This window comes from Anas acuta, chromosome 1, assembly GCF_963932015.1.
Source record: "Anas acuta chromosome 1, bAnaAcu1.1, whole genome shotgun sequence".
Taxonomy (NCBI): Eukaryota; Metazoa; Chordata; class Aves; order Anseriformes; family Anatidae; genus Anas; species Anas acuta.
In genome coordinates, this window is record NC_088979.1 from 747,482 (window position 1) to 772,220 (window position 24,739).

At 53.3% G+C, this 24,739-nt stretch overlaps 3 protein-coding genes across 4 annotated transcripts in view; 2 read left to right on the forward strand and 1 right to left on the reverse strand.

The window, feature by feature from the left end:
* LOC137856076 (ecto-ADP-ribosyltransferase 5-like) overlaps nt 1–24,739 on the forward strand; it is a 174,748-nt gene that overhangs the window by 31,175 nt on the left and 118,834 nt on the right. The window lies entirely within an intron of this gene.
* The window catches only part of LOC137854552 (erythroblast NAD(P)(+)--arginine ADP-ribosyltransferase-like), an 87,649-nt gene continuing 72,308 nt past the window's right edge, over nt 9,399–24,739 (forward strand). The window contains exon 1 of one of the 2 annotated variants that reach the window (XM_068678154.1): nt 9,399–10,319. In XM_068678154.1, coding sequence (XP_068534255.1) covers nt 9,536–10,319 — 784 coding nt within the window. In that variant the 5' untranslated portion in view covers nt 9,399–9,535. The remainder of the gene's footprint in view (nt 10,320–24,739) is intronic. The other variant, XM_068678311.1, reaches the window with a different exon arrangement.
* Nucleotides 20,660–24,739, reverse strand: part of LOC137855808 (erythroblast NAD(P)(+)--arginine ADP-ribosyltransferase-like) — a 35,797-nt gene continuing 31,717 nt past the window's right edge. Inside the window, exon 2 of the mRNA XM_068680574.1 lies at nt 20,660–21,849. Coding sequence (XP_068536675.1) covers nt 21,773–21,849 — 77 coding nt within the window. The 3' untranslated portion in view covers nt 20,660–21,772. The remainder of the gene's footprint in view (nt 21,850–24,739) is intronic.

Genomic DNA, 24,739 nt, shown 5'->3' on the forward strand with positions numbered 1-24,739 from the left:
GACATCCCTCCCCAGATGTCCTGATGTTTCATGGGCCCATCGAGCTACAAACAGCTCACCCTTACGTTCCCAGTCCGGGTCCACCTGAGCCACTTCAATTTTCGAAGCTCGATCCACTTCTTCGTTGTTCCGATGTTCTTCAGTAGTGCGACTCTTGGGCATGTGGGCATCTACATGACGTACTTTAATATCCAGTTTTCCTACCCGGGCAGCAATATCTTGCCACAGGGTAGCAGCCCAGATAGGTTTCCCTCTGCGCTGCCAGTTGCTCTCTTTCCATTGCTGCAGCCACCCCCACAGAGCATTTGCCACCATCCATGAGTCAGTGTAAAGATACAATGCTGGCCATTTTTCTCTTTTGGCGATCTCTAGGGCTAGTTGTATGGCTTTTACTTCTGCATACTGACTCGACTCACCTTCCCCTTCCATGGCCTCCACAACTCGTCGCATAGGATTCCACACAGCAGCTTTCCATTTCCAATGGCTCCCTTCCTCACAGGAGGATCCGTCAGTAAACAACGCATACCGCTTTCTGTCTTCTGGCAACTCATTGTATGGTGGAGCCTCTTCAGCACGGGTTACCTCTTCTGTTGGCACTCTGAAATCTCTGCCTTCCGGCCAGTCCATAATCTCTTCCAGGATTCCTGGGCGATTGGGTTTTCCCATTCGAGCCCGCTGTGTAATTAACGCTATCCACTTACTCCATGTAGCATCAGTCGCATGGTGTGTAGTGGGAATTTTCTCTTTGAACATCCAATGTAACACAGGTAACCGCGGTGCCAAGAGGAGCTGTGCTTCTGTACCCACATCTTCTGAAGCAGCTCGAACACCTTCATATGCTGTGAGTATCTCTTTTTCAGTTGGGGGGTAATTGGCTTCTGATCCTTGGTAGCCCCGGCTTCAGAAACCCAGAGGTCGACCTTGAGTTTCTTCTGGGGTTTTCTGCCAGAGGCTCCAGCTGAGGCCATGCTCCCCAGCTCCAGTGTACAGTATGTTTTGCACAGATGGTCCAGAATGGACATGCCCAAGGTCTACTGCATGAGCTATTTCTTGTTTGATTTGTTCAAAGGCCTGTTGTTGCTCAGGGCCCCACTCAAAATAGTTTCTCTTTCGAGTCACTCGATATAGAGGACTCACAAGCTGACTATAGCCTGGCACATGCATTCTCCAGAATCTCACGAGGCCTAGGAAACTTGCGTTTCTTTTTTGCTAGTTGGCGGAGACATTGCTGTTGTTTTATTGATCACATCCATCGGAATATGGCGATGTCCATCCTGCCATTTTACCCCCAAGAACTGGATTTCCTGTGCAGGCCCCATGATCTTACTCTGCTCAATGGCAAAATCAGCTTTCAGGAGAATTTCAATTACTTTCCTCCCTTTCCCCATAATTTCTTCATCTGTGTTGCCCCACACGAGGATGTCATCAATGTACTGCAGGTGCTCAGGAGCTCCCCTTTGTTCCAGTGCAGACTGGATCAGTCCATGGCAAATGGTAGGGCTGTGTTTCCACCCCTGGGGCAGCCGACTCCAGGTGTATAGGATGCCCCTCCAAGGGAAAGCGAACTGTGGCCTCTATGCTGCTGCCAAAAGGATGGAGAAAAATGCATTAGCAATATCAGTTGTGGCGTACCACTTGGCTGCATTTGACTCTAGTTCGTACTGGAGTTCCAGCATGTCCGGCACTGCAGCACTCAGTGGTGGCGTGACTTCATTCAGGCCTCGATAGCCCACTGTTAGCCTCCACTCGCCATTAGACTTTCGCACTGGCCATATAGGACTATTAAAGGGTGAGCGAGTCTTGCTGATCACTCCTTGACTCTCCAGACGGTGAACCAACTCATGGATGGGAATCAGGGAGTCTCGGTTGGTGCGATATTGCCGTCGGTGCACCGTTGTAGTAGCAATTGGTACTTGTTGTTCTTCAACCTTCAGCAATCCTACAACAGAAGGGTCTTCTGAAAGGCCAGGCAAGGTAGACAGCTGCCTAATCTTCTCTGTGCTCAAAGCAGCTATGCCAAAAGCCCTTAGGAGCCCCTCTTCTTGCTGCTGTATTTCCTTTCAGTTCACAAACCCAAGCAGCTGGGGTTGAGGTAGGTACACCATCCCATTTCCTCGTATCCTCCCCATGGTCACTCAAATAAAAGCAAAAGGTGCCACGTGGTGTGCGTCTTGGGTACTCTCTCTCTTGAGCAGGCAAACGCTGATTCTTAGTGGCTGAAGCATCACTCCGTCTAGATGAGGGGGAATATGGGGAATATGCTCGTTCCACGAGGTGGTCAAGTCTTTCAGACAGTTTCTCCACAGCTGAGACACAGGACTGTAGCAGAGCAGAGAGGTTGTCTTCATATTTTTGAAGCTGTCAGGACAGATGACACACTGTTGGTCCCATCCCTTCATCCCAGTTAATTACTGCCAGGGTACTGGCATGTGCTGATGGTGCACTCTGCACCAATTTACACCACATGGATGTTGTGCACTGGACTTCATCGGGGTCTTGAGGTGTCTGGGCATTGTCCAAATCACTATAAATCATCTCCCGCACAGCTAATTCCCGCAGATGCTGGAGACCTTTATCCATAGTTGTCCACTTGCCTACGTGATATACAATATCTTCCTTATGGGGATATCTTCCTTTCACAGCTGCCAGAAGTCGTCTCCAGAGGCTGAGGGCCTGTGCTCCTCTCCTAATTACTTAGTCCATTTCTCTAGAGAGGGATCCCAGCTGCTTGGCTTCATTGCCTTCTAATTGTTGGCTATTGGCCCCAGCATGCCAGCATCGAAGCAGCCAGGTGAGAATGTGTTCACCTGGGCATCGGCCATAATCCTTTCGTATTTCTTGCAACTCACTCAGCGATAGGGATCGAGTGGTTTCTGATTCCTTTATGATTTTCATCTCTTCTTCCTGCTGTTTTTGTGATGGCTCTGCTTTAGAGGTGCCTGCCATTTCCCCTTCTCCCTCTTTGTTAGGAGAGGCTTCTTCCCTTACTAAACGAGCTGACCTCCGTTTCCATTGTTTTGACTTGATTATGGGGGTGACTGATACCATAGTCGGTTGGTCCTCTGGGTCAGCCACAGCGTGTGTTACCTGGTCATCAGACACAGAAACTTCCTCCCTCTCTTCAAGGTGCTGGATGATGTTAAACAGTGTTTGATGGGAGTAAGCCAGGACCCAGCACAATGCTGCAAGCTGTCGTTCTCCAGCATTATCAGGGTCAGGACATAAAACTCTCAAACATTCTACCAGGTTTTTAGGATTTTGCACTTGCTCAGGGGTGAAGTTCAAAACTATTGGAGGAGACACCCGTGACAAGGATCTGCCAACATCATCCCACACACCTTGCCACTCGCCACAAGACTGTTTCAAGACAGATTCCCAGGTAAGCTTTCTAAACAATCGACTAATCTTAGAGAGAAGAGGAAACCCGTTATTCAGAATTAGAAATAGCAATACATGGGTTACACATGGCTGTTCAAAATACTCCCAAAGTGTGGTAATTAGCCCACTGTGAAAGAAGGAAAAGGTACTGTTAGAAATGGCTCAATCTTCAAAATAGGATTAAATAAAAAATAGGATTTATTAAAAGAATAGAGGTAAGCAAACAGCGCTGGGTGCACCGGGAGCCTCCACTCCACCAGGACACACACCCGTTACATCAAGCAGCTGATTTTTATGCTCCTAGACTAATACATATTCATTACTACTTCTAAAAAAACAGGTTATTATAATTAGCTTCCGGGGTCCAGTCCCTCCTACTGGAGCATGCGCATCAGTCTCCGGTGGTCCCTCTGGGGGTCTCTAGGGGTCTTTCATGCTGAAGGCTCGTAGTCTTCCTCTCCAAGTTTTTTTCTCGTCCTTCCCCTTTGTACTCCTTTGGCACTGTATCAAGTTTATAGAACATCCCCTGCAGGTCTTGTCTCCCAGCCATCCTTCAGCTTCTTTATCCTTCTTCTTAATCTCTTGGCCACCTGGCCAGATATCAGAGGCTTGCATAGTATCCCATAACAGTCACTAGTTGTTATCAGTTGTTCTGAAACCCCCAGACATCAAAGGCTTCATACAAACACAAATAACTTTCTTATTGACACTTCACGAGTAATTAAAACGTTCCTCACCAGCCATTCACAGGGACAGTCACACCTATAGCAGTGTTAAGTTAATCTCGAAGAAGACAAAAAAAAGGCTGTAACTGTTAGAAACAGAAGTCCGGAATAACAAAAGCAATCAGGTTCATAAATTTGAGGAGTATTTTCTGAAGACTTGATAAATTGACTAGAATGAGGGGGAGACTGGGACACACTGCATCTGTGGTTCAAGAATTAAATTGCCAGTGCAGGGCCCAGAGGCAGACAGGATTCAAACAAAATTGTTCTTTATGGACACGAATTGTTAAAACATTCCTCACAGTACCATTCCTGATATTATTAATAAACTGGTATCCAGATGAGGAAAGGAAGGCAGTGTAGTTCTGAATATTCTCTAAAAGATAGTTTCCATGAGACCCACATGATAACAGTGCAGGGCCTGAATGCCAGATTAAACTCAAGGCCAGTGCTTGGCAGCACAGCGAATTCAAAAAAATGAACACAGATTGTAGCACTTTGTCGGATCGGATATATAGGAGAAAGGAGACCATGACACGGACTGCATGACATATGATCAAACAAGCCATTATTAACAGGACACTGAACATGGTGACTAGCAAGTAAGTGTGTTAGTTGTACGTGCTTTGATCAATTCTATTGTTATCTCAACCCTTTGAGCCCCACCTTGGGTGCCAAAAAGGACTGTGGTGGTTTTACCGTGCTGGGTAGCTAAACACCACAACCGCTCTCTCACTTCCCCTCCTTAGATCAGGAGGGGGAGAAGTAAAGCAAAGAACAACTCACGGGTTGAGATAAGGATAACTTAATTAAAGGGAAATAATAATAATAATAATTAAAGAAAGATTATTATGAGCTAAACAATTTAACTAAAGGAAAAAAAAAGGAAAGGGGAAAAGGGAAGGGGAAAGAAAAAAAAAGGAGGAAAACAAAGAAATAAAACAAATGAAGGCTATGTGGAAGTGCAGAGGACAGAAATTACTCTCTACTTCCCACAAATGAGCGATGCTTGACCATGTCCTTGAAGCAGGGCCTCAACGCGCGGAGACGGTGTTCGGGAGGAGGACCGACGTTTTCCTAATGAGAGCCCTCCCCTCCCCTCTTCTTCCTGTTCCCACCTTTTATTGCTGAGTGTGACACCACATGGTATGGAACATCCCTTTTTTTGGTTTAGGTCAGCTGCCCTGGGGATGTTTCTCTTCTCATTTTTTGCCCACCCCCTAGGAGGGTTAGAGAGAGGCCCGATGCTGTGTCAGCACTGCTCAGCAGCAGACACAACCCTGCTGTGATCCCACTGCTGTTCCAGCTCCAAGTGCAGAGCACAGCACTGCTTGGGCTGCTGCAGGGGAAGTTAACATCCCAGCCAGACCACATCCTTGCCACACTCCCTGCCACTCATAACCATCCTGCCTCGGGACAGGGGTCTGGGTGGCATTCCTAAGTAGTTGTTTAACCTTAAACAAAACCTGAAGTGCATTCAGGAGACATTACAATAAGAACATGCTGGTCGGAACATCCCAAGGACATTCAGATTTTGAGGAGCTACTGTAAGTAGCCTGGGGGAGAAAGGGCAGGTGAAGGAGAAAGGGGGAGTGAACAGGTGGGGAAAACATCTTCCCTTGTCCCCTTCACAGACTGTCTCCCTGAAAAGAAAAGGTAAATGACGTAATTATTGCTAGTTTCTGAGATATGGTTTCCAAAGTACGGAAGTGATGGCAATGCTGAGTACAAATACCAGATTACAGAATCCCATGTTAGGAATGTTTTAACAATTCGTGTCCATAAAGAACAATTCTGTTTGAATCCTGTCTGCCTCTGGGCCCTGCACTGGCAATTTAATTCTTGAACCACAGATGCAGTGTGTCCCAGTCTCCCCCTCATTCTAGTCAATTTATCAAGTCTTCAGAAAATACTCCTCAAATTTATGAATTCAGGACTTATATTTCTAACAGTTACAGCCTTTTTTCTGTCTTCTTCGAGATTAACTTAACACTGCTATAGGTGTGACTGTCCCTGTGAATGGCTGGTGAGGAACGTTTTAATTACTGGTGAAGTGTCAATAAGAAAGCTATTTGTGTTTGTATGAAGTCTTTGATGTCTGGGGGTTTCAGAACAACTGATAACAACTAGTGACTGTTATGGGATACCATGCAAGCCTCTGATATCTGGCCAGGTGGCCAAGAGATTAAGAAGAAGAAAAAAGAAGCTGAAGGATGGCTGGGAGACAAGACCTGCAGGGGATGTTCTATAAACTTGATACGGTGCCAAGGGAGTACAACGGGGAAGGACGAGAAAAAAACTTGGAGAGGAAGACTACGAGCCTTCAGCATGCAAGACCCCTAGAGACCCCCAGAGGGACCACCGGAGACTGATGCGCATGCTCCAGTAGGAGGGACTGGACCCTGGAAGCTAATTATAATAACCTTTTTTTTTTTTTTTTAGAAGTAGTAATGAATATGTATTAGTCTAGGAGCATAAAAATCAGCTGCTTGATGTAACTGGTGTGCGTCCTGGTGGAGCGGAGGCTCCTGGTGCACCCAGCGCTGTTTGCTTACCTCTATTCTTTTAATAAATCCTATTTTTTTATTTAATCCTATTTTGAAGAATGAGCCATTTCTAACACCCAGAACCATCTAGGTTGGAAGATCACCCAGCCCAACCTCTGACCTAACACTAACCAGTCCTCCACTATCCCATATCACTGAGCTCTACACCTAAATGTCTTTTAAAGACCTCCAGGGATGGTGACTCCACCACTTCCTTGGCCAGCCCATCCCAATGCCTCACAACCCTCTCAGTAAAGAAGTTCTTCCTAATATCCAACTCAAAGCTCCCCTGGCACAACTTTAGCCCATTCCCCCTCGTCCTGTCACCAGGCACATGGGAGAACAGGCCAACCCCCACTTCTCTACAGCCTCCTTTAAGGTACCTGTAGTCTCATCCTTTAAGGTACCTATCAGTCTCATGACCAGTAATTCTATCATATCATAAGCCAGTGCTACACAGTAAGCAGCAAACTAACCTTAAACCAGCCCCCCAGAACAATAAACAGCACAACAGGGAACACATACAGTAAGTAATGTGCTATATAACGGAATTCAGAAAACAGGCACAGCAGACCTCAGATCAAAACAAAACAAAACAAAACAAAAACAAACAAACAAACAAACAAACAAAACAGCACTATTAAGCTGATATAATGGTTTCAATAATTTTGTTTTAACATGCTCTCATCACATCTGTCACTATCTCAGCTCTTCGGGCCCCACGTTGGGTGTCAAAAGAACTGTTGTGGTTTAACCAGCACCACACAGACGCTCTTCCTCCCCACAGTGGGATGGGGGAGAGAATCGAGAAAAACAAAAAAAAGAAAAAGACAAAAAAAAGTAAAAGCTTGTGAGTTGAGATAAAGACAGTTTAATAGGACAGAAAAGAAAAAATAAGAAGAATAATCAAAATGGTAGTAAGAATAATAACACGTATAAAACACCTGATGCACAATGCAATTGCTCGCCACCTGCTGACGGATGCCCAGCTTATCCCTGGGCACCCTGCACCCCCACCCCAGCTAGCCACCCCTATATATTGTCCAGCATGACCCCATGAGGTGTGGAATACCCCTTTGGCCAGTTGGGGTCAGCTGTCCTGGGCCTGTCCCCTCCCAGCTCCTTCTGCACCCCCAGCCTGCCCGCTGGCAGGACAGAGCGGGAAGCTGAGACGTCCTTGGCTTAGTGTGAGCACTGCTCTGCAACAATTAAAATATCAGTGTGATATCAACAGTAGTCTTATCCTAAATCCCAAACACAGCACCATATCAGCTATGGTCTGCAGCCAAGGGAAGCACCTTCCCCTGTGTGAGCTGTGGGCTCATGCACTCACCCCTCATCCACAGACCCCCTGGGGTCACCAGCACAGACCCTCTGTATGCCTGGTGCCCTAGCCCAGCCCAAAACCCCTGCTGCTGGCTGGTTGGTGCCTAAACCTAAAGTTTGCTGGTGAATGCAGCCGCACACCCCACGCACACCAGGCTGGGGAAGGCACAGCCAGCTGCCCCCAGCAGCCTTCAAGCAGCCCTCGGAGGTGCTGATGGCAGCACGGGGAGCATACACAGCAGGAGAGGGCTTACACAAAGCAACCTGGAGAGCAAATAAATCAGCATTGGACCAGGGTTTGCTAAACAAACGCACCATGAGCACAAATTCTAAACCAGTTTGTCCCATCGAGCATTGTCTGCTCAGGTCTGCTGATCTCTCACAGTATCTCAGGTACCTTCTGGCCTCACACTAGGTGCTAAAAGCAGCGCTGTGGTGGAATGCAGCAGAGAGCTCAGCACCGCACCGCCACCTCCTCGGTCACCTCCCCACCGGGGGAAGGGGAGAGAGCTGACAAGAGGAAAAGTGCACAGACTGGCAGGCTGAGAGAAAGAGAGTTTAATGAGAAAGAAAGACAGAAAATGAGCAAGCAAGAAAACTGAAAAAAGTGATGCACAGAACAGTAGCTCACCACCCTCTGACCCATGCCCAGCCTGTCCCTGAGCAATGGCAGCCCCTCAGCCAACCCCGCCACAGTGTGAGCAGCACAGAAGTCCTTGTCTTAGTGTGAGCTCTGCTCAGCAGCATCTAAGCCAGCAGTGTGTTATCAGCACCATTCTCATCCTAAAACCAAAGCCCCACACCAGCTACGGTGATGAAAAGCAACTCGATCCCAGCCAAAACCAGGACAAGCCAGTGTCCCCTCCTGCAGGAGCCCCTCTGCACTGAGGGCTGCAGAGTCTGCGCCTCACCTCTCAGCACCCAAGGGACTGGGACACACACAGGCACGCCCTAGAGCGTGGGAAACTAATACAAGGCGATTTCCTGTTGGTTTCCCTGCAGCCTTTTGCAGCAGCCCAGCAGCAACTGGGTGGTCATGGGGGGCTGGAACACAAACTGTCTGGGGGTTGCTATAAAAAGGCAGAGCAGCCAGCTCCACGCACCCTGCAGCAGCGCCGAGCTGTGGGTCCTGCATGCAACAGAGCAGAGGTAACATCTCACTGCAGCACCAGGGCTCCTCCTGGCACAAATGCTGCGGCCTCAGAGGATGTCGGGGCTGCACGGGGGAACCCAGGTGTCTGCGGTGTTTGATGCAAGTAGTTGGGCTGGAGTCCGGGCCGGTATCAGGGTGGGGAAGACCCAGGTGGCCGTGGCTGGGGACACACACTGCGGGTGCTTCCCTCTGGTGCCAGGGGGGCCATGGGCGGCTTTGGAGGTGCCCCTGATGCATCTGCTCCGCTTCTCCCTGCAGCCTTCTCCGACCCTGCACTCTCCCCCTAGCAGACGCCCATGCCCTGTACTGCTGCACTCAGTGGCTGAGCTCAGCCGGTTGCAGAGGACCGGGTCCTGCGCTGCCTGGGGCATCCCCGCTCGTGACTGGACCCCCGGAGCTTCCTGCACATGGAGCAGCTCGCCCTGGGCTGGGTGCTGCTGGCCAGCACCCTGTTTGGCACCGCAGCCACTGGCAGCAGGCAAGATGTCCGTGCTATCACAGAGAAGGTGATGGACATGGCCCCGTACTCCTTTGATGACCAGTACCAGGGCTGCAGCCACATGATGGAGGAGAAGCTGAAAACAGTGAACCGCACTGAGTTCCAAAACAAGACGTATGCAGACACCTGGAGAAGAGCAGCCGAGCACTGGCAGAAGCAGTGGGGCAACTCCAACCCGCAGGTGCTGCCGCAGGAGCAGGCGGTGGCCGTGCTGGCGTACACTGACGGGGGACACCTGTACAAGCAGTTCAACACACTTGTGCGTGAGGGTGGGCGCTCCCGTGAGCACTACCTGCAACACTTCCCCTTCAAGACGCTGCATTTCTTACTGACCGAGGCTGTGCACACCCTGCAGAAGACCCAGAACCCCAAATGCAACAGCGTCTACCGCGGCATCAAGGGCATCCGCTTTACGGCTCAGCTCAAGGAGACCGTCCGCTTCGGCCAGTTCGCCTCTGCCTCCTTCAATAAGAGTATTGCCCAGGATTTTGGCAATGACACCTTATTCTTTGTGAACACCTGCTACGGTGTCTCCATCAGGAACTTCTCCTTCTACCCAGAACAGGAGGAAGTCCTCATCCCACCCTATGAGGTCTTCAAGGTCACCAATGTCATCCATCACACAGATGGAACCCACATCCATCTCGACTCCCATTCCACGCACAGCAACTACAAATGTGCGCTGCTGAATGGTAAGGGCAGGCAGCAGGGTGGGTACCATCGAGCGATGGCTGGGGACAGGGCACAGCCCTGGGCAGGTGCCGCCGTGCTCCCCGCGCTCCTCCAGCCATGGCTGCAGAGGAATGGGGGCCCCGTGCCACTGGCTCTGTGAGGGGAAGGGGAGCCTCGTGGTGAAGGCAACACCTCCGTGTGGGGAGCTCGGGGAGGTGGGGAGATTGGGGAACCTGGGGAGCTCGGGGAGGTGGGGAGCTCGCCTTCAGACCAGGTCTTCCCTGTGCATCCCTGCACGCTCCCAGCTGCTCTCCCTTGGGGTTTGCAGTGGGGGCCCTCTGTGGCACGGCCAGGGCGGGGTGAGGGGCACAGAGCGGGGCGAGGGGCACAGAGCGGGGCGGTGCACAGATGTTGTTGGTCTCTTTGGCAGAGAAAAGGTGCAAGGCCCAGCCGTGTGTTTTCAGTGCAGTTAAGAGGCGAGCCCCCAGCCCCTTCCCACGGCCAGCACCGTGCTGGCACCCTCCGGCAGTCATTAACTCCCTGTTCCCCCCCCCAGGCACGAGCAGTCCCAGGGAACCCCCACACCTCTGGAGTCTCCTCTTGGCAGCCGCAGCCCTGGCAGCCGTGGGATGCCTCTAACCCAGCTATGCTGCTGCTGTACCTCTGCAAGGAAAACGGAGCAGAAACGTGAGAACACATTTAATGGACACTGTGGGATTATGCTTTTGTGAGGAATGTTTTAACAATTCATGTCCATAAAGAACAATTCTGTTTGAATCCTGTCTGCCTCTGGGCCCTGCACTGGCAATTTAATTCTTGAACCACAGATGCAGTGTGTCCCAGTCTCCCCCTCATTCTAGTCAATTTATCAAGTCTTCAGAAAATACTCCTCAAATTTATGAACCTGATTGCTTTTGTTATTCCGGACTTCTGTTTCTAACAGTTACAGCCTTTTTTCCTGTCTTCTTCGAGATTAACTTAACACTGCTATAGACGTGTCTGTGAATGGCTGGGGAAGAATGTTTTCATTACTCATGAAGCATCAAATAAGAAAGCTGTTTGTGTTTGATGTCTGGGGGTTTCAGAACAACTGATAACAACTAGTGACTGTTATGGGATACTATGCGGATCTTTGGTATCTGGCCAGGGGGCCAAGAGATTAAGAGGAAGGAAAAAGAAGGTGAAGGACGGCTGGGAGACAAGACCTGCAGAAAACGTTCTATAAACTTGGCATGGTGCCGAGTGAGTACAAAGGGGAGAGGAAGACTATGAGCCTTCAGCATGAAAGACCCCTAGAGACCCCAGAGGAGATTGATGCGCATGCTCCAGTAGGAGGGACTGGACCCAGGGAGCTAATTATAATAACCTGCTTTTTTAGAAGTAGTAATGAATATGTATTAGTCTAGGAGCATAAAAATCAGCTCCTTGATATAACTGGTGTGTGTCCTGGTGGAGAGGAGACTCCCGGTGCACCCAGCGCTGTTTGCTTACCTCTATTCCTCTATATTCTTCTAATAAATTCTATTTTTTTATTTAATCAAAATTTGAATCCTGAGCCATTTATAACAGCCAACAAGATCCTGGCGGGCATTAAAAGGAGCGTAGCCAGCAGGTCGAGGCAGGTGATCCTCCCGCTCTGCTCTGCCCTGGTCAGGCCTCACCTGAAGCATTGGGTCCAGTTCTGGGCTCCCCAGTACGAAAACAACAGGGATCTCCTGGAAAGAGTCCAGCGGAAGGCCACAAGGATGATACGGGGCCTGGAGCGTCTTCCCTATGAGGAGAGGCTGAGAGACCTGGGGCTGTTCAGCCCGGAGAAGAGAGGACTGAGAGGGGAACTCATCAATGTGTATAAATACCTGAGGGGTGGGAGACAGAGGGATTTGGCCAACCTCTTTGGCCAACCAGTGGTCTGTGGGGACAGGACAAGGGGCAGTGGCCACAAAATGGAGCCCAGGCAGTTTCGCACCAACACGCAAAAGATCCTCTTCTTTGAGAGAACTGCCAGAGGAGCTGGCCCAGCCCCTATCCATCATTTATCAGCAGTCCTGGCTATCGGGGGAGGTCCCAGTTGACTGGCGGCTAGCGAATGTGATGCCCATGTACAAGAAGGGCCGGAGGGCAGACCCGGGGAACTACAGGCCTGTCAGTTCAACCTCAGTGCCAGGGAAGCTCATGGAGCAGATCCTCTTGGGAGTCATCATGCGGCACTTGCAGGGCAAGCAGGCGATCAGGCCCAGTCAGCATGGGTTTATGGAAGGCAGGTCCTGCTTGACGAACCTGATCTCCTTCTATGACAAAGTGATGCACTGGGTGGACGAGGGAAAGGCTGTGGATGTGGTCTGCCTTGACTTCAGTAAGGATTTGACACCGTCTCCCACAGCATTCTCCTCAAGAAACTAGCTGCTCTTGGCTTGGACTGGCGCATGCTTCGTTGGGTTAGAAACTGGCTGGATAGCCGGGCCCAAAGAGTCGTGGTAAATGGAGCCAAGTCCAGTTGGAGGCTGGTCACTAGTGGCGTCCCCCAGGGCTCGGTGCTGGGGCCGGTCCTCTTTAATATCTTCATCAATGATCTGGACGAGGGCATTGAGTGCACCCTCAGTAAGTTTGCAGATGACACCAAGTTAGGTGCGTGTGTCGATCTGCTCGAGGGTAGGAAGGCTCTGCAGGAGGATCTGGATAGGCTGCACCGATGGGCTGAGGCCAACTGGATGAGGTTCAACAAGGCCAAGTGCCGGGTCCTGCACCTGGGGCGCAATAACCCCAAGCCGAGCTACAGGCTGGGAGATGAGTGGTTGGAGAGCTGCCTGGCAGAGAAATACCTGGGAATATTGGTTGATAGCTGGCTGAATATGAGCCAGCAGTGTGCCCAGGTGGCCAAGAAGGCCAACGGCATCCTGGCTTGTATCAGAAGCAGTGTGGCCAGCAGGGCTAGGGAGGTGATCGTCCCCCTGTACTCGGCTCTGGTGAGGCCGCACCTCGAGTACTGTGTTCAGTTTTGGGCCCCTCGCTACAAGAAGGACATCGAGGTGCTTGAAAGAGTCCAAAGAAGGGCGACGAAGCTGGTGAGGGGCCTGGAGAACAAGTCCTACGAGGAGCGGCTGAGGGAGCTGGGCTTGTTCAGCCTGGAAAAGAGGAGGCTCAGGGGCGACCTTATCGCTCCTACAGGCACCTTAAAGGAGGCTGTAGCGAGGTGGGGGTTCACACACAGACCACACAGATCACACAGAATTTCTAGGTTGGAAGAGACCTCAAGATAATTGAGTCCAACCTCTAACCTAACACTAACAGTCCCCACTAAACCATATCCCTAAGCTCTACATCTAAACGTCTTTTAAAGACTTCCAGGGATGGTGACTCCACCACTTCCCTGGGCAGCCTGTTCCAGTGCCTCACAATCCTTTTAGTAAAGAAGCTCTTCCTAACATCTAACCTAAACCTCCCCTGGCGCAATGTTAGCCCATGCCCCCTCATCCTGTCACCAGGCACATGGGAGAACAGGCTGAACAAGCCCAGCTCCTTCAGACGCTCCTCGTAGGACTTGTTCTCCAGGCCCCTCACCAGCTTCGTCGCCCTTCTCTGGACTCGATCAAGCACCTCGATGTCCTTCTTGTAGCGAGGGGCCCAAAACTGAACACAGTACTCGAGGTGCGGCCTCACCAGAGCCGAGTACAGGGGGACGATCACCTCCCTAGCCCTGCTGGTCACACTGTTTCTGATACAAGCCAGGATGCCGTTGGCCTTCTTGGCCACCTGAGCACACTGCTGGCTCATATTCAGCCCACTGTCCACCATCACTCCCAGGTCCTTCTCTGCCTGGCAGCTCTCCAACCACTCATCTCCCAGCCTGTAGCTCTGCTTGGGGTTATTGCGCCCCAGGTGCAGGACCCGGCACTTGGCCTTGTTGAACTTCATCCAGTTGGCCTCAGCCCATCGGTGCAGCCTATCCAGATCCTCCTGCAGAGCCTTCCTACCCTCGAGCAGATCGACACACGCACCTAACTTGGTGTCATCTGCAAACTTACTGAGGGTGCACTCAATGCCCTCGTCCAGATCATTGATGAAGATATCAAAGAGGACCGGCCCCAGCACCGAGCCCTGGGGGACGCCACTAGTGACCGGCCTCCAACTGGACTTGGCTCCATTTACCACAACTCTTTGGGCCCGGCTATCCAGCCAGTTTCTAACCCAACGAAGCATGCGCCAGTCCAAGCCAAGAGCAGCTAGTTTCTTGAGGAGAATGCTGTGGGAGACGGTGTCAAATCCTTACTGAAGTCAAGGCAGACCACATCCACAGCCTTTCCCTCGTCCACCCAGTGCATCACTTTGTCATAGAAGGAGATCAGGTTCGTCAAGCAGGACCTGCCTTCCATAAACCCATGCTGACTGGGCCTGATCGCCTGCTTGCCCTGCAAGTGCCGCATGATGACTCCCAAGAGGATCTGCTCCATGAGCTTCCCTGGCACTGAGGTTGAACTGACAGGCCTGTAGTTCCCCGGGTCTGCCCTCCGGCCCTTCTTGTACATGGGCATCACATTCGCTAGCCGCCAGTCAACTGGGACCTCCCCCGATAGCCAGGACTGCTGATAAATGATGGATAGGGGCTTGGCCAGCTCCTCTGCCAGTTCTCTCAGTACCCTTGGGTGGATCCCATCCGGCCCCATCGACTTGTGCACATCCAAGCGCCGTAGCAGGTCACCAACCAGTTCTTCGTGGATGGTGAGGGCCACATCCTGCTCCCCATCCCCTTCCACCAACTCAGGGTACTGGGTATCCAGAGAACAACCGGTATTGCCGCTAAAGACTGAGGCAAAGAAGGCATTGAGCACCTCCGCCTTTTCCTCATCTCTTGTAGCTAAGTTTCCCCCCGCATCCAGTAAAGGATGGAGATTCTCCTTTGTCCTCCTTTTTGTGTTGATGTATTTATAAAAGCGTTTTTTGTTATCTTTAACGGCAGTAGCCAGATTGAGCTCCAGATGAGCTTTGGCCTTTCTAATTTTGTCCCTGCACAGCCTCGCTACATCCTTATAGTCCTCCCTAGTGGCCTGCCCACTTTTCCAAAGATTATAAACCCTCTTTTTTCTCCTAAGCTCAAGCCACAGTTCTCTGTTGAGCCAGGCTGGTCTTCTTCCCCGCTGGCTCATCTTTGGGCACATGGGAACAGACCGCTCCTGCGCCATTAGGATATGCCTCTTGAAGAGCACCCAGCCTTCCTGGACCCCTCTGCCCTTCAGAAACGCCTCCCAAGGGATTCCACCAACCAGTGTCCTGAGCAGCCCAAAGTCAGCCCTCCGAAAGTCCAATACAGTGGTTTTACTGGTTCCCTTCCTGGCCTTGCCAAGAATAGTGAACTCCACCATTTCGTGGTCACTCTGCCCAAGACAGCTCCCGACAATCACATCCTCCACCAGTCCTTCTCTGTTTGTGAAGAGAAGGTCTAGCGGGGCACCACCCTTGGTAGGTTCACTAACCAGCTGCATCAGGAAGCTATCTTCCACTTTCTCCAGAAACCTCCTAGACTGCTTTCTCTGGGCTGTGTTGTGCTTCCAGGATATGTCAGGGAAGTTGAAGTCCCCCACGAGAACAAGTGCTGAAGATTTCGCAACTTCTGTCAGCTGCCTGTAGAACTCCTCATCCGTCTCCTCATCCTGGTTCGGCGGTCTATAGCAGACCCCGACCAGGACACTAGCCTTGTTGTCCCTGCCGATCCTAACCCAAAGGGACTCGATCTTGTCATTCCTAGCCTCGAGTTCTACAACATCGAAAGACTCTCTAATATAGAGAGCCACACCGCCACCCCTTCTGTGCTGCCTGTCCCTTCTGAAGAGCCTATAGCCAGGCATAGCAGCACTCCAGTCATGAGACTGGTCCCACCACGTCTCCGTGATGGCAGCCAAGTCGTAGCCTGCCCGCTGCACGATGGCTTCCAGCTCCTCCTGTTTGTTACCCATGCTGCGTGCATTGGTGTAGATGCACTTCAGTTGGGCCATTACCTTATTCCACGGCCTTGCTATTGTTCCCCCTGGCACAGCTCCAACAATCCTTGCTTCACCCCCATCCCCCTCCTTACCTAGTTTAAAGCCCTATCAATGAGCCCCGCCAGCTCCTGGCCAAGGATCCTTTTTCCCCTAAAGGATAGGGACCCGTCTACGGCCATCAGACCAGGTGCTGAATAAACTGCCCCATGGTCGAAAAACCCAAGATCTCTGCGTTGGCATCAGCCCCGGAGCCATGTGTTTAACAGGTGGGCTTTCCGTGTCCTCTCCGTACCCCTCCCTGTCACCGTAGGGATGGATGAAAACACCACCTGCACTCCCGCTCTGTCCACTAACCGTCCCAGCCCCCTAAAGTCTCTTTTGATTGCCTTCAGGCTTCTGTCTTCAATGTCGTCACTGCCCGCCTGGACTATCAGAAGAGGATAATAATCAGAGGGGCGTACCAGGTTGGGAAGCTTCCTGGCAACGTCCCTGACCCTAGCCCCAGGGAGGCAGCAGACTTAAAAGGGTTGGTCTGTTCTCCCACATGCCTGGTGACAGGACGAGGGGGAATGGGCTAACGTTGTACCAGGTGAGGTTTGGGTTGGATGTTAGGAAGAACTTCTTTACTAAAAGGGTTGTGAGGCATTGGGAAGGGCTGCCCAGGGAAGTGGTGGAGTCACCATCCCTGGAGGTCTTTAAAAGATGTTTAGATGTAGAGCTTAGGGATATGGTTTAGTGGAGGACTGGTTAGTGCTAGTTCAGAGGTTGGACTCGATGATCTTGAGGTCTCTTCCAACCTAGAAATTCTGTGATTCTGTGATTCTTCACGGTGAGGGTGACGGAGCTCTGGGACAGGCTGCCCAGGGAGGCTGTGGGGTCTCCTTCTCTGGGGATGTTCAAGGCCTGTCCCTGTCTGGACACCTACCTGGGCAGCCTGCTCTAGGGAACTGCTTTGGCAGGGGGTTGGACCCGATGATCTCCTGAGGTCACCTCCAACCCCTCCATTTCCGTGATTCTGGGATTCTGGGATCTTCCTGGGCACACCTTTCCTTCACACCTGACAGAAGACAACTCCAGAATGCCCCCTTCCCTGGCGAGGGATCCCAGCTGCCTGGCTTCCCTGCCCTCTAATTGCAGACCATGGCTCCGCTGTCCCAGCACCACAGCAGCCAGGTGACAAGGTGCTCACCTGGACAACGATTGAAATCTTTTCGCCTATCTCATGGCTCATGCTGGAATAGGCATCGGGTAGTTCCTGATGCTCTCATGATACCTTCCTCTTCATCTTCCTGTTCCTCTGATGGCCCCGCCACTCTGGAGCAGCCTGCCTCATCTTCTTCCTCCTCCCAAGTCCGAGTGGGAGTTCCTCTGCATTCTAAGCAAGCCGTGTGAGAAGCTAAGGTTTACAAATTACAATTGTTAAACAACAATTTTGTTTTAACATGCTGTGGTCAGATCTGTCCTTATCTCAACCCTTCGGGCCCCCTGCTGGACATCAAAGGACTGCTGTGGTTTAACCGTTAAGCAGCTCAGCACCACAGAGCCGTTTGCTTTGTCGTTGTGAGCAGCACAGAAGTCCTTGTCTTAGTGTGAGCTCTGCTCAGCAGCATCTAAGCCAGCAGTGTGTTATCAGCACCATTCTCATCCTAAAACCAAAGCCCCACACCAGCTACGGTGATGAAAAGCAACTCGATCCCAGCCAAAACCAGGACAAGCCAGTGTCTGCTCCTGCAGGAGCCCCTCTGCACTGAGGGCTGCAGAGCCTGCGCCTCACCTCTCAGCACCCAAGGGACTGGGACACACACACTCATGCACTAGAGCATGGGCAACTGATAAAAGGCGATTTCCTGTTGGTTTCCCGGCAGCCTTTTGCAGCAGCCCAGCAGCAACTGGGTGGTCATGGGGGGCTGGCACATAAACTGTCTGGGGGTTGCTATAAAAAGGCAGAGCAGCCAGCTCCACGCACCCTGCAGCAGCGCCGAGCCGTGGGTCCTGCATGCAACAGAGCAGAGGTAACATCTCACTGCAGCACCAGGGCTCCTCCTGGCACAAATGCTGCGGCCTCAGAGGATGTCGGGGCTGCACGGGGGAACCCAGGTGTCTGCGGTGTTTGATGCAAGTAGTTGGGCTGGAGTCCGGGCCGGTATCGGGGTGGGGAAGACCCAGGTGGCCGTGGCTGGGGACACACACTGCGGGTGCTTCCCTCTGGTGCCAGGGGGGCCATGGGCGGCTTTGGAGGTGCCCCTGATGCATCTGCTCCGCTTCTCCCTGCAGCCTTCTCCGACCCTGCGCTCTCCCCCTAGCAGACGCCCGTGCCCTGTACTGCTGCACTCAGCGGCTGAGCTCAGCCAGTTGCAGAGGACCGGGTCCTGCGCTGCCTGGGGCATCCCCGCTCGTGGCTGGACCCCCGGAGCTTCCTGCACATGGAGCACCTCGGCCTGGGCTGGGTGCTGCTGGCCGGCACCTTGGCTGGCACCTTGGCCGCCAGCAGCACCCGTGAGCAAGACCTCGGCCCCATCAGGGAGGAGGCGATGGACATGGCCCAGAACTCCTTCGATGACCGGTACCAGGACTGCAGATGCGAGATGGAAGAGTAGCTTAAAAAGGTGAAGCGCACTGAATTCAAAAATCGGCTCTGTGCAGACACCTGGAGAGAAGCAAACGAGACGTGGCAGAACTCCATCGATCTGCAGGTGCTGCGGCGGGAGTACGCGGTGGCCGTGCTGGCCTACACTGCTGGTACAGGCCTGCACTGTGAGTTCAACGAGGCCGTGTGTGAGGGTGGGCGCTCCCGCAAGCACTACCTGGAATGCTTCCACTTCAAGACAATGCATTTCCTCCTGACCGAGGCCCTGCACACTCTGCGGAAAGCCCAGGGTCACAGATGCTACCACGTCTACCGCGGCGTCAGGGGCATCCGCTTTACGGCCCAGCTCCACCAGACCGTCCGCTTCGGCCGGTTTGCCTCTGCCTCCCTCCATAAGAAAGCTACCGAGAGATTTGGCCAGGACACCTTATTCTTTGTGTACACCTGCTACGGTGTCCCCATCTGGAACTTCTCCTTCTACCCTAATGAGAAAGAAGTCCTCATCCCACCCTATGAGGTCTTCAAGGTCACCGATGTCACCCATTACCCAAATGGAACCCACATCCATCTCCGCTCCCATGGGGTGCGCAGCACCTACAACTGTGCACTGGTGAAGGGTAAGGGCAGCCAGCAGGGTGGGTACCATCAGGAGATGGGCACAGCCCTGGGCAGGCGCCGTCGTGCTCCCTGCGCTCCTCCAGCCATGGCTGCAGAGGAACGGGGGCCCCGTGCCACCGGCTCTGTGAGGGGAAGGGGAGCCTCGTGGTGAAGGCAACACCTCCGTGTGGGGAGCTCGGGGAGCCTGGGGAGCTTGGGGAGCTTGGGGAGCTTGAAATAACGTGGAGCTGCTGTGCGGAGCCATGGGGGTGTGTAGAGAAGGAGGAGCAGGAGGACCTGCTGAGGGGTTAGGTTTGGGGTATAAAAGGGCCGGTCAGTGTTTGTGTGTCCTATGGTCGCATTTCTCTCATTAAAGCTTTTCTCTTTGCACACTCGCAGCCTTTCCCATGTGTCCGCGTGCTGAGAGGCCTACGTGCCAGCTCCTGGCGAGGCCTCTGTGTGTGCGAGTGAGCTCAGTGCCAGCTCCTGCAGCCAGATCCAAGTGTCCCTTCTCTCCCCAGCCCTGCTGGGGAGGAGGGGAGCGAGCGGCTGTGCGGTGCTGAGCTGCCTGTAGCTTCAAGCACAGCAGGCCTTCTGGTGCCCAGTGGGAGACCCGAAGGCTTGAGGGAACGGCAGAGCCAAGCGCAGCGTGCCCGAGAGAACAGCCCTGCAGGGATCAGCCCACAACACGGCGCTGCCGCCGGCGCCGGGCCTAGGGCCGGCTGCGGGACTGGTGGCGACAGTGCCCGGAGGGGCCGGGGGCAGTGGCAGCCCCACAGGGAGGAGAGGTGGCCCTGGCTTTGTGTTGAAGTGGCCCAACGGTGTCTGGGTTGACCTGGCCCCTGGCAGCTCCCTGTCCTCATCTTCCCAAGCTGCTGAGGAGCAGAAACAGCAGCTCCGAGCCCAGAAGACACCTGGAGAACATCCGCTGCCATCTTGTCTGCAGGGACAGAGCGGATAAAAGTGCAAAGCCAGGGCAGCTCAGAGCCAGTGCCCTGCTCTGCACCGCAGGGCTGCCCAGCTCCATGCAGGGGGTGAGCCCTCACCCAGGGGGGCCTCCACAGCGCTGGGGACATGGCAGCGAGCAGGGGCTGTGAGCTGGTATTGCCGTGCTGGGCAGCTGAACTCCACCACAACCACTCTCTCACTCCCCCTTGTTAGAAGAGGAGGGAAAGAAGTAAAGGAAAGAACAACTTGCAGGTTGAGATGCAGATAATTTAATTAAAAGGAAAAATGATTATTAAGGAAATATTATTATTATTACTAAAACATTTTAACTAAAGGGAAAAAAAGGAAAGGGGAAAAGGGAGGGGAAAAGGGGGGGGGGGGGAGAGACACAAAACAACTCAACAAAGCAAAACAAGTAGAGGCTGTGTGGAAGTACAGAGGACAGAAATTGCTCTCTACTTCCCAAAAATGAGCGATGCTTGACCACGTCCATGAAGTAGGGCCTCAACGCACGGAGACGGTGTTCGGGAGGAGGACCGACGTTTTCCCAATGAGAGCCCACCACTCCCACTCCCCTCTTCTTCTTGTTCCCACCTTTTATTGCTGAGTGTGACACCACATGGTATGGAATGTCCCTTTGGTTGGTTTAGGTCAGCTGCCCTGGGGATGTTCCTTTTTCACTTTTTGCCCGCCCCCTAGGAGGGTTAGAGAGAGGCCCGATGCTGTGCCAGCACTGCTCAGCAGCAGACACAACCCTGCTGTGATCCAGAATCCCAGAATCACGGAAATGGAGGGGTTGGAGGTGACCTCAGGAGATCATCGGGTCCAACCCCCTGCCAAAGCAGTTACCTAGAGCAGGCTGCCCGGGTAGGCATCCAGACAGGGACAGGCCTTGAATATCCCCAGAGAAGGAGACCCCACGGCCTCCCTGGGCAGCCTGTCCCAGAGCTCCGTCACCCTCACTGGGAAGAAGTTCTTTCGCATGTTGGTGCGGAACTGCCTGGGCTCCATTTTGTGGCCACTGCCCCTTGCCCGGTCCCCACAGACCACTGAAAGAGGTTGGCCAAATCCCTCTGTCTCCCACCCCTCAGGTATTTAGGCACATTGATGAGATCCCCTCTCAGTCTTTTCTCCAGGCTGCACAGCCCCAGGTCTCTCAGCCTCTCCTCACAGGGAAGATGCTCCAGGCCCCGTCTCATCTTTGTGGCCCTCCGCTGGACTCTTTCCAGGAGATCCCTGTTGTCTTTCTTGTACCGGGGAGCCCAGAACTGGACCCAGCACTCCAGGTGAGGCCTGACCAGGGCAGGGCATTATACCGTGCGGCCCTGGCATTCTTCCATACTGACACGAATTAGATGAACATATCTCACATGGGTAAGTGGTGCGAAGCCAGGTGCCTCTGTCCGGGCTCGCAGCATGTACCCGAGGTTGGAGCAGTGCTGGCTGGCGTGCGAGAAAGCATCCTGGGTGTGGGATCGGGCTGCGGTGCCAAATCACCCGCAAAGCCCATCACAAAGCAATTTTGGCCACTGCAGAGCCACTGAGGGGAAGGCTGTCCCTCACCAGGAGCACCATGCTCAGAGAAGAAGCAGACGCAAGCCCTCAGGAACTGGGATCTCCTTTAATTCCCCGCCAGCGAAGCGTAGCCTGACACTGTTCTAAAATGACAACTTTTAACACCAGGAAAACCCACGAGCCCACATCGCCAAGCTCCTGGCATCCCATGGCACGCTTTGGAGGGCGATGCTGGCTGGTCCAAGTGGGGAACCCACTGGGACAAGACCCAGCCAGGCACTTCCCCTACAGAAATAGGTCCCGACCCCAAACACCTCCCCGGGCTGGCGTCACCTTCGTGCCCAAGGGATGTCCTGGGGTCCCCCCCAGCCCCAGCTGCAGCCCCTGCCAGGACCTGCCTGGGGTCCCCCTCCCTAAAAAACAGCTTTGGGACTTATCCTTCCACACACTGACCCCAATCACCCCAACCAGCCCTAGCCAGTGGGGCACAGATCCCTGCATGCCCCCATGGACCCATCCCAAAGGGTTGCTGCCCCACCCCCCCTGGAACTTACATCCCCATGCACATGCTGGGTCCCAGACACCCTCCAGCCCCCCGCCAGGACACAGGGCCCCTCTTCCAGCACACCCCACATGCCCCTGTGCCCTCTGCCTGCACAGGCAGCATGGCCCCCCCCCAATAAAAAGGGGTCCCCCAAACATCAGGTGCATCCCCTGGGCCAGCTGTGAGGAAGGGGAAGGTGCCGGGGGGGCACCCGTGAACCCTATTGTCATTACAAACACCCGTAAGTCAGGGGAGAGCCTGTATTTAGGGGATTTTGTGGCTTTCGCACCCCTCAGCTGAAGGCAATCTGGGGTAGTAGGTTGAAGATAGTAGGGAAAATCCTCCGAGTGGTTTGTTCAAGGATGGGATTGTTTGAGGGCTCCTCAGAGAAAGCAATGATCCCAATCCCCCGTCTGGAATCATCTTCTTGCATCCCCCCAGGGATAACTGCACCTGCTGCTTCCCTAAAGAGCCTGTACACCAATGCACGGAGCATGGGAAATAAAGAGGAGGAGCTCGAGATCTGTGTTGGGTCGGGGGCCACGATTATGGTGTGATCACTGAGACGTGGTGGGACAGCTTGCACAGCTGGAAGGCAGTCACAGAGGGCTATGAACTCTTTAGGAAAGACAGGCTGGGGAAGAGTTGCCCTTTATGTGAGGGAGCAATTAGAGTGCACCCAGCTCCAGCTGGGGGAGGGTGAAGGACAGGAGGAGAGCTTGTGGGTGAGGATTAAGGGGTGGGCTGGTATGGGGGAAACTGCTGTGGGGGTGTGCTACAGGTCACCAGATCAGGAGGAGGAGGAGATTGATGGGGCCTTCTACAAGCAGGTGGAAGTAACCTTGTGATCCCGGGCCCTGGTTCTCATGTGGTCCTCAACTATCCAGGCATCTGTTGGGTAAGTTATCTAAACCCCCCTGTTCTCATGTGGTCCTCAATTATCCAGGCGTCTGTTGGGTAAGTTATCTAACCCCCGCTGCCCAGAGCTGCCCCCAGCCCGGCCCTTGCCGGACCCTGGCCGGCTGCGGAGCGGGGGGCTCTCACCCTGCCCACCCCCAGGTCGGGAGGCTGCTGTGGGGGCTCTTTGCCCAGCCCCAGGGCATCGGCCCTGCTCTGACGGACACAGTCCCTCTGCGGGGCTCCTGGTGCCCCTGGCCCCCCGGCACCTGCCCGCAGCAGGTTGTGGGGCAGCAGGGATTCATTAAAGCGCATTGAGGCTGCCTGGTGTCACCTGTGTGCTGGGGGGGCAGGGGACACCCGCGGGGTGAGGAGGAAGGCGAGGTGCCCACGGTGCCGCCAGAGCTGGCTGAGTGCCCTGCGCTGCTCCGTGGGGCAGCCCCCATCCATCCCACCTGCAGAGCCCAAATCTGGGCGCTGGGGGCTGAGGTGTGTACTGGGTCTGGCTGGGATGTTAACTTCCCCTGCAGCAGCCCAAGCAGTGCTGTGCTCTATACTTGGAGCTGGAACAGCAGTGGGATCACACCAGGGTTGTGTCTGCTGCTGAGCAGTGCTGGCACAGTACCAGGAGTCTCTCTGACCCTCCTAGGAGGTGGGCAAAAAGTGAGAAGAGAAACATCCCCAGGGCAGCTGACCTAAACCAAAAAAAGGGATGTTCCATACCATGTGGTGTCACACTCAGCAATAAAAGGTGGGAACAGGAAGAAGAGGGGAGGGGTGGGCTCTCGTTGGGAAAACGTCGGTCCTCCTCCCGAACACCAGCTCCGTGCGTTGAGGCCCTGCTTCAAGGACATCATTAATCATCGCTCATTTCTGGGAAGTAGAGCGTAATTTCTTTCCTCTGCACTTCCACATAGCCTTCATTTGTTTTATTTCTTTGTTTTCCTCCTTTTTTTTTTTTATTTTCCCTTTCCCCCTCCCTTTTCCCTTTTCCCTTTTTATTTCCCTTTAGTTAAATTGTTTAGTTCATAATAATCTTTCTTTAATTATTATTATTATTATTTCCCTTTAATTAAATTATCCTTATCTCAACCCGTGAGTTGTTCTTTGCTTCACTTTTCCCCCTCCTCATCTAAGGAATGAGAGAGCGGTTGTGGTGTTCAGCTGCCCAGCATGGTAAAACCACCACAAGGTGCCAGCCAAATCCCTGCTCCTGAGCTGCCGTGGAGAGGAGGAGCCCCCAGTGCTCCCCGTGCCTCCTCGCAGGAGCCGGGGCAGCGCTCTCCGGGGTGCTCCGGGAGGGAGCTGGAGAAGACCCCCGGCTGCCGCCCATGCAAAGTGCCCCCGCTGCGGGGAGCCGCAGGAACCCTCCTCGAT